The sequence below is a fragment of the Nicotiana sylvestris genome, chromosome 1, assembly GCF_000393655.2.
Source record: "Nicotiana sylvestris chromosome 1, ASM39365v2, whole genome shotgun sequence".
In the NCBI taxonomy this organism is placed as follows: Eukaryota; Viridiplantae; Streptophyta; class Magnoliopsida; order Solanales; family Solanaceae; genus Nicotiana; species Nicotiana sylvestris.
The window spans coordinates 70821235-70830961 of NC_091057.1; the positions used below are offsets into that span (position 1 = coordinate 70821235).

The following is a 9727-nucleotide window of genomic DNA, read 5'->3' on the forward strand; positions in this document are numbered from 1 at the left end:
CATACCAGAACCAAAAATCTTCAGCAATGCAACATTAAATGAAAATGATCTGAAACTCACTCGAGCCACTCGGGACCCCGAACTAACATAATACGGGTCCACTCGAGGCCTCAAAACACACATAACAACATCGAAATGACGAATCACACCTCAATTTGGAATCATTGAACTCTGAAACTTCAACTTCCACAACCGATGTCGAAACCTATCAAATCATGTCCAATTGACCTCAAATTTTGCACACAAGTCACATTTGACGTTACGGACCTGCTCCAACTTTCGGAATCGGAATCCGGCCCCGATATCAAAAAGTTCACTCCCAGTCAAACTTTCCAAAATCCCAACTTTCGCCATTTCAAGCCAAATTCTACCACGGACCTCCAAATCACAATCAGGACGCGTTCCTAAGTCCAAAATCACCCAACGAAGCTAACGGAACTATCAAAAATCCAATCCGAAGTCAAATACTAAAAAGTCAAACTTGGTCAAACCTTTCCAATTTGAAGCTTCTAGCTGGGAATCATTCTTCTAAATCAATTCTGAATAACCTGAAAATCAAAACCGACGATTCACATAAATCATAATACATCATACGAAGCTACTGATTCCCTCAAACAATCGAGCGAAGTGCAAATGCTCAAAACGACTGGTCGGGTCGTTACACTGTATAACCTATAGGTCACGGATTCAGGCCGTCAAAGCAGCCATTAATACTTACATTAGGTTAGTTATGTACATCACACTCCTTGGGTATGTCCCTTCTCCAGACTATGCGTGAATGAGGGATGCTTTGTATACTGAACTAGCCTTTTTTATGATTATGTTTTGTAATGACAATGATAAAGGACAAGGGCAAACAATCCAAATATTGGATTATATTTGCTGCAATATATTTTCTTGTACGGATAACTATATGGTGCACTTTCAAGAGGAATATCAATATCGACGAAAAAAGTTCTAGTTATTATGGAGCAACCAAACTGTTAGAAGGAAACATACACAGACAATAACATTTACAAAGAATTTTTTCATAAAATATCACCACATTGCATATTTCTAAATTATAAGTAGATATTCATATTATCTAACTAACATGATAAAACCAATCATTTTTGCAGGTTCAAATAATGATGTCTAATCACTTTGAATTTACGTATTATACCAATATGTACTATTATTAACGTGCAACACATATTCGTAGAAATTAGTTCCTTAAATATACATGTATCGACTCAAGCTCAAAGAATCCTACAATAATTGTAGAATGCACTTTTACAAGTGAAGTTATAGCTCAAATCTTAGCTTGTAGGCATATGTAGTATCCTCTCCTGTGTTATACTTAAGTATTCTTTTTCTTTCTTTTTTCATTTGGTTTATCCATTCAAATTCCCCAAATCTAACAAATTGAAATCCTTGATCTATCTTTGTCATTGTAAGATTTTATATAATTAAAACTATATAGCATAATTCAATGATTTCAGTATTTTTGATATGGAGTATAGGTATATATGTTAAAAATCACTAAAACTGCAAGAAAAAATAATAATTTTAACCTATAATTTTTAATTGGTAATGGATTTATGGTAAAAGCCTAAAGGTTGAACCCGTAAAATATAAATTCTAGATTTATCACTTTGAAATAGTGCACCCATCTTCTTAGAATCTCGAATTCGCGTCTGGTCAATCATAATCTTTTTCATTAATGATAATAATTAGAACAAAAAACGTAGGCGTAATATATAGATTGGAAGTCAAACATAGGAAGAGGTGCCTATGGTTCGGGGCGAAACGAGTAATGAAAAAATGAATAAATTATCCGATCCGATCCATATTTAATACGGATAAAAAATGGTTAACCGGCGGATAATATGGGTAACCATATTTGTCCATGACTTCTTGCATATGATCAATTTTGAGAGAATTCTTAGTCTCTAATTTGAGGAACACCAATTTGAGGCTTTACAGATGTAAAAGTTAGACCCATTGAGTATCCATTGGTTAACTATTTTCTAAATGGATAATATAATTCTTATCTATATTTGACCCGTTTTAAAAAAAAAATATTATCTAACTCATTTTTTAATAAATAAAATGGGTGATTAAATATATATATTTTAACCATTTTGCCACCCGATGTACCTTAGAAATGGAATTAGAATATGAGCAAACAGTGTATTTCCAGTCATATGAATATATTTAACTCTTTTTTTTTAACCCCTCTCATAACCCAGAACAGGCCGATTTCAATGGCTGGAATACATAGACACCTCTTAACTTTTTAGTAAAAATTGTTTAGACGCCTCAACTAGGACCATGACCTATCTACCGCTCGATTGAAGTTTGCAGCATAGCAGAGTTGTGGATTTAGTATGCAGATTAGTTAAAACAGGGTAAGATGGCAAAATGCTCAAACACTTGAGAAAAGAGGTATGTGAAGTGTTTCTGTTACAACAGTCAATATGTGAAGTCTTTATTAAAAACGTATTGCAATACCACATGCCCTTGAAATTAGATAAGTGTGTTTAACTCAGCTAAATGTTGGTAGGGAAATTGGAATAGATTTGTCTAAAATTAAGAGTAACAAATTGGATTGGATCATTCATCTCAACTTTCCCTGTGGAATCATAGATTAGTGTGTTTAACTCAACGCATGAGTTTATTAGTTAAAAACCATAGAATTCTGTATTAATTTTGTCCTCAACCTATGCTTCTTAGTTTACAGTTTCTTTCCTTCTTTATAAGCTCTCAGTTTTCTTTAAGTAATTATTATGTTCTTAGGTAAGTGGCCTACTGTGATCGTGCTAGAAATAATAAAATGAGAATTATGAAGACAAGTTAATCAAGTTGTCACTTTTCACTAAGTGTCTTGCTTCAAGAAGGGGATCTTATCGCGACGTGTAAGAGTTGTCGCTGTGTGAAAAGGAAATCATGTGTTCTAGCCGTGCAAAGTGCAAACAACATCTTGCAAAAATGCAAAGTAAGGTTTTGAACAATAGACCCAATGTGTTCGGCCCCTCTCTAGACCCCACACATAGTGGGAGGTTAGTGCACCGGGCTGCCCTTATTTTTATATATCTTGTTTCAAAATTTCTTAACTGATCATGGGATGTTTGGAAATATAACCTTTCTTTATTAATTTAGATGCTATGTTCTAGCATCACTCTGGTGTGTTTGTCTGGCTCTTTCTCTAGGTTGGGCATAAGTGTGTGTGCTTCTAGCTTGTAAAATGTAAAATCAAAAGCTGATAACAGGAGAATCTTAGTAGTCCAGTTGATTGGCTACTTGAATTTTCACCTTGTTGGTGGGGGTTCGATTCCCCTCCTTGCAATATCCTCCCCCATTTCCCCTTCCCCTCCTGCTATGCACAATGAAAAAAATGATAACAATAACTATATAAGAGCTGTAACATTACCGAGATATGGTGTGTTTCTCACGTAGAAAGATGACCATTGTGTCGTTTCTTCTTGACTTATTAGTGATGATATCTTTTTGATTCCCTCTTCAATTCAGTTCTAGGAATTGGGTCTTATGTGAACAACACATACTGAAGAAGATGAGTGAGTCTAAGAATTGGTTGGTTAGTAGAAATCATGATCTAAGGAAGCAAGGATCAAATGAGGGATTTTTTCAAACATGTAAACTTGAGAAATTAGCTGTACTAAAATTTGTTGCCGCTGGTATGTTCAACTTGTGTGATTTCAGATTCAGCAATCCATTTATGTCATGTGACTTCAGATTGAAATACTATTGGGAATTCCCTTTCCAGTAAGTCCAGTAGTACTCTTGTCACCTGACGCGTTTGGGTACAGTAACGTATAAGGCATCTGTATAGGTCCTTTTCGGTTCTTCAATGTATTGTCGTTGTTCCTATCCATTATTCTGTTCTCGATTTCTACCAGTTTGTCATGGAATCCCTCAAATGCATGTCGTGGTTTACTATCAGAAGTCCATTCAGGAGTATCTCTTTGTCCAAGATAAATCTCATCTGAAGAATGCATGGATAACATCTCTATCAAAGAGATGCCAAGAAGAGTTTGGAACTGGGCTGTGATGGTCTTTAGGTAGGCTCGCTCATGGTTTGACTCAAGCTCAACATACTCAGGAGTGCCTGGCATTGGCATAAAGCGCCGGCTTACGGTTGGGCGATTTGGGAGATAACCAGCATAAGGATATTGCCCAAAATTAACTGCTGCATGAAGAGCAGAAGCCACCCATATGATTATGGTGCATGTTTGGACAAGCTCAGCTCTTGTCTGCATCTGAGGCCACCATGGTTCATCTTTCAAGTCACCATGACCCACGTTGCGAACTTGTGTCCACCATGATTGAAGTTCAGGATCATCTTGGATCATTTCATCCGCTATGTAATAGAATGAGCAATACTCTTCCACCCAGGTTTCAATTGCTGACCAAATCTCAAGTCCATCAACGGCGTAAGGATAATCCTCTATCAGAAGTCTAAGGCCATGAGGCTGGCTTGGGTCTGGTACTGCAACTCCTCTATAAATTAAAAATAATTGAGAGCATTACTTGGACAAGATGGATATGACATTGAATTTTAAGCTGTAACAACTAGTGACCTACCTCTTAAGTAGATCTGCAGGGAGTGCCTGCTCAGTGAACACCCAATTCTTATAGATGGAAGAAGACATTTCCATGGCGTACTTGGATGGAAATACTGTCAACTCAAGTATTCCACCTGCATTAATGAGGATCTGCCGAGCCAAAGCATTGATGTTCATTGTATCACGGAAGTGGGGATGTAGAAGCTTATAGATTGGATGAAGCACACTCAATTGTCTGTTTGTTGCTATAATAAATGGCTCTAAAGCTGCATGGGTATTCAACCTGCAAAGTATGTAACAAAATTAATGTAGTGACTTCAAGAGGTGACCTGCTTCTATAGTTTCTACCTTTTCATCTGCTTTGTTAAGTAGCTCACCAGTGACTGACGAGCTGATGATACCCAGAATCATTTACAGCAACATAGGCTTTAGCCAGATGCCAGACATAGCCTTCAGCACTCTCATCATTACATGGGGTAAATACTTGACTGCTGGAACCATGTTTATCTCCTTGTGGGTGTGGTAAGCTCAGTTCGATTGCAAGTGGCTTCAATGTTCCATCATCTTGGAGTAAAAGGAGGGTCCGACTAGCATAGATCTTATTGGATGTTGAGTTAATCCGATTAAGATAAGGCATAAGTCCGTCATGATAATCTAAGATGAATAGCCTGTTATACTTTATTGCCTGTGACCACAAAAGATAAATGTGTAAAATATATAGAATCTAAAATGGAAACAGATGATTAGTTTCCATATACAAAGAATGCCTTGGTTTTCTCTTCCTTTCTTTATGATAAATCACCAGAAAAAAGTTGGTCCTCAGAAAAAGAAAAAAAAAAAAACAGAAAAAGAAATGAAGAATGAGTATTACATCATCCACAGTTAGTCCATCCATGTATTTCTCAATCTGCTCCCTTGTGATTTTACTAGTTTGGTTGCCATATACTTCAGGATTTAGCTTGCTTGTGGGTGGAAATTCCTGATAGGCATTTAGTCTTTTAGTATCTGCATTCAAAGAGTACAAAAACACATAGAAAAGATAAAAAAATTCGTAATTGATATTACCTGGAGACGCTGGATAATCACAGGATTGACTCCAGCCAGCATTTCACGTCCAAACTCTTCATCTGTCCTCCATGCAGAGTTATCTTCTGTATTTTATTTTATTTTGGGAAAGGGTTCACAATTAATTTACTTTTTCACCTTAGGAAGTACTCAGAGGCTAAAGTAGTTGTGGAGCCAGAGAAAGAGAACACATAAGCACCTTTAATTACATGAGGAATTGGAAATTTATGAAGTTGTCCTTTAAGCATCTCCCATGGCATGCTTTCCGTGGAGTTATCAGGAACTCGACCTTTATAGACTTTTTGTACATGTTTGAAGCTGTTAAACTCATTAAAAGGTTTGGCTAACAGAGATGCAAGCTGTGGAATTATGACCCGACCCATTGATTTGGCACCATATCGAAGGAAATCCATAAATTTCACATGGTTGAAACGTTCATCTCGTGGAACATAAATGTTCAAACTCAGAAGTGGAAGCCGGCTCTCTAAGCTAGAATCTGTAACAGCAAACTTAACTCTTTCAACATGTTCTATTAGTGGTTCTAAGACAACACCTGGAAATATGATGACATTAATATGTTTGCAGCCTAACCTCTTTTAGTCAGTGGACGGCCCGTTCTTCCCCTTCGGGGGTATGGATAATCCTTTCCCCCACCAAGCACTGGTCGACCATGTCCTAAATCATTGTAGACTGCATAGTCGTAAACCCTGTCCCATTCCTCGAGTTTGCCAGAACCTGTACCCTGAAGATTAATGAGCTCCTCATTCCTGTATGGCCGAAGGGGTTCTGGTGTGTTGCATGGCAGGTATGTCTGATAACACCAAAAATTAGAGATTCAGTCTCTATCATGATCCATAAGTTTGAATTAAATCCTGTACGCACGACTTGGTTAAGATTTAGTATGTCAGTGTAGGTATAATGTGAGATTAGAGAACTTCAACTAGTTTGGATTGAGGAATAGTTGATTGATTGATATGACAGTCTTATTTTCATCTATATAAAAACTCTAGGTTTACATAGCCTTCTATCCTGTCATACTTTAGGACTGTCATCATAATCCTGTAAGTCAGGAAGTTCAGAACTATTTTGAAGAGGAACATATCTTATTTAACTTGAAAATGTATTTTTTTTTTTTTTGTGTATCTGGGAATCATACAGTTAGGTTTAACCTATCAGTATGTATTTTTTGCCTAGAAAATTGAAGTGCATCCTCAACCTTAGTGCTTTCTTCTGCAATTACGTGTAATAAGCTCTGCCAGTTCCTGTTGAGTGATTACAATGTTTTGCAGGCATCATATAGATTCCTGGAGTAAGGTTAAGAAATATGAATACCTTGTTGCTAAAAAACACCCGATCGTACTTGTAGCGATGTGCTGGATACACCCAAGAATTGCAGACGAAACGAACTTCACCATGTCCGGGAATATCTTCTAAAGCAACGGTCTTCAGGTAAAACTGGCTATGATGATAGTTCTTTATAATGAAAGCACCTGGAACTCCTATTGACTCATCCAACTCAAATGTAATATTGAATGTAGCTTCTTCCACTGATATCCAAGTCTTGCTGGATGTCCAGTCCAAAATTGCTGGTTTTCCCACCTTCCCTTTTGATCCATTTCCTTTAAGAATGAAAAAAAAAAAAAAATTGTGCTTCAATGTTACTGTACAGAATAACATACATTCTGCATTTATTGCATTAAGGCTTCCAAATTAATCCGAAGTACTTGATTTCAAACATTTAAACGACTGCAGAGAAGGAACTATCAAGGTTTTCTTATGGTATTTTTGCTTCTAAATGGGAGGAAACCAGGGAAATAAAACCTTTAGATTTATTCTGCTGCTTACTTTCGCAAAATTTGTTGGTGAAAATGGAATAACCAGGCATTCAGAATTCAGGTAGTGGAGGTTCAGGAGTTAAAATTTTGAAACTCCAGAATAAGAGTTTGTTACTAAAATGGCGTCGGAGGTTTAATGATTTTAACAATGAACTATGGAACAATGTTATAACCATTAAATATATGGTAAGAATGAGGAGAGGTGCACTAACAGTGTAAGAGGTGTGTATGGTGTATCTGTTTGGAAGCCTACTAGGAGTCTATGGGAAGAATTTTATGACTGTTTAAGCTGAAAGTTGGCAATGGAAGAAGAGTGAAGATGTGGTCAAATAGGTGGCTATGACACTTCCTTAATTGAGCAGTTTCCAGATCTTTATGCAATCATATCGAACAAGCACTCTATGGCTGATTTCTACTTTTATTTAAGAAGGAACTTGGATGACTGGGAGATTGATTGCATAAATGACTTCATTCAACAGCTAAAACCTGTCTCTATTTGATGATCAGGTGGCTGATTCTTTGTTGCGGACGGTTAAGAAAATGGTAAATGTACTGTCAAAGTAATGTTATAAAAGCCTCTTGAGGAAAATAGGTGGAATCCATGACTGTTGACCGTGGAAGATAATCTGGAAATCTATTGTCCCCGTAGAGCTGCTTGCTCCACTGCACTGTTACCAAGAAAATATGGTCAACGTTCCGGAGCATTTTTGGAGTCCAATTGGTTACGCCAGGAAGTATAAAACTTGCCTTACACAGCTCGTATGCACAGCCATTTGCTAGGGGCAGCAAACACTGCTGCAATGCAGTTCCTACTTGCATATTCTGAATACTTGACTAGATAGAAAGCAACAGATGTTTTAATGATAAGAGTGATAACATTGCAAATGTAATATCTAGATGCTGTACGGATCTTTCTTTGTGGTGTGGGAAGAACATTGTATCTGACATAATAACTAACAAGTATAATAACTAACAAGTTTGTTTGCATCTCTTTGCTCAGCTCTAGGGAGAAAATGTAAATTACCAGGATCAGCATGGACATCACTGATGAGCTCTAGGATGACGCGTTTGCCAAAGAGCTCGTGCATTCGATCAAGGAAGGCAGAACCAGCATCCTTGAAGTTCAATACATTTTTCTTCCTCAGTACAACTGTCCCCTTGATCTTAATGGAACTGGTTTGATTGCTAGAATTGCTTTCTATTGGAACGTCATGCTGCTTCCCGCAAACCATTTCCAGCATTTTCTCCAGTACCTCTGTACAACATGGTGGAAAGATCCCCATTGAACAAAATGGAGATACAGAACAAGTCCTAAAGATATGTTTTTGAGTTGAAATAAAGCAAATGTATCCTCTTTGTATTAGTGCAACAACAGTGATAGACTTTTGTGTACTATTATAGCTGCAGTAGACTTGTATATCGTTGGAATCCCAACTTGGATCAATTGAGGCATCCACGTTGGTGTTAAGAAATTCTAAATCTTAGCTGGACAAGTTTGACTTGATCCTTCCTTGTAGAAAAAAATATGATCCTGGTAATATATTCACAGAGCTTGAATGTGATCAAGATCCGGTTAACAAGCTTTCACTGTCTCCAGATATGTTTAGCATTAGTATAGCACCAACTTCTAATATGCTACCATTTTTTAATTGCATGAACTTGTAACAGTGATATATATATACACTTTACATATTATTAGTTTTAAATATTAAAAGAAAAAAAAAGAATGAAAAGTTGCTGCAAGAGTGAAATGACTTGCTCATGATAAATGATTTTAGGCATTACTTTCGATAGAAAATGATCTTCTCATGGAAAAACATTTTCAAAAAGTTTATTTCCGTAACTAATTTGGGTTAACAAGACTTGGGTCATCATTTATACATATTATTGTCTGTCCAACATGGATTAATTTAGGCGCCCACGGATTGAAGGATATAATAAAGGCTTGATGTTGACTAGTAATTTGTTGACCTGATCCCTCATTGGGCATCACTCTGGCACTTTAAGTTTAAGTTAAGAATTAAGAATAATATAAAAGTAGTATAAACCTTTTCACATTGACTCGCAAGTAAATATTAGTTTGACCAATAAAAGCTTGCTATGAATGTGAAAAGGATGAAACATATCCCAAAGCTTTAAATTATTGTACCCCATTATTAGCTTACAAATCAAGATCCGCTTAACAAGCTGATGATAAGCTTTCACTGTCTCCAGATAGGCTTAATAATAGTACAGCAGCCATTTCCATAAGTCCTAACATGT

The 9727-nt window shown here is 36.7% G+C and overlaps 1 protein-coding gene and 1 long non-coding RNA gene across 3 annotated transcripts; one reads left to right on the forward strand and one right to left on the reverse strand.

Moving 5' to 3' along the window:
* The first annotated feature begins 2174 nt into the window (after positions 1-2174).
* LOC104224295 (uncharacterized) lies at positions 2175-9050 on the forward strand. 2 transcript variants are annotated; one of them, XR_710316.2, is made up of 3 exons: positions 2175-2427; positions 6920-7079; positions 7973-9050. It is a non-coding gene; the product is annotated as an uncharacterized lncRNA (long non-coding RNA). The 2 variants fall into 2 exon arrangements; XR_710317.2 differs by having other exon boundaries at positions 2176-2427; positions 8466-9050.
* On the reverse strand, positions 3305-8748 carry LOC104224294 (probable linoleate 9S-lipoxygenase 5). The gene is made up of 9 exons (XM_009775913.2): positions 8490-8748; positions 6963-7249; positions 6222-6441; positions 5830-6126; positions 5631-5716; positions 5437-5544; positions 4943-5250; positions 4585-4848; positions 3305-4500 (listed from the first exon to the last, which is right to left on the reverse strand). Exons 1-9 carry the CDS (start codon positions 8746-8748, stop codon positions 3732-3734), a joined length of 2598 nt encoding a protein of 865 aa, XP_009774215.1. The 3' UTR covers positions 3305-3731.
* Positions 9051-9727: the final 677 nt, after the last annotated feature.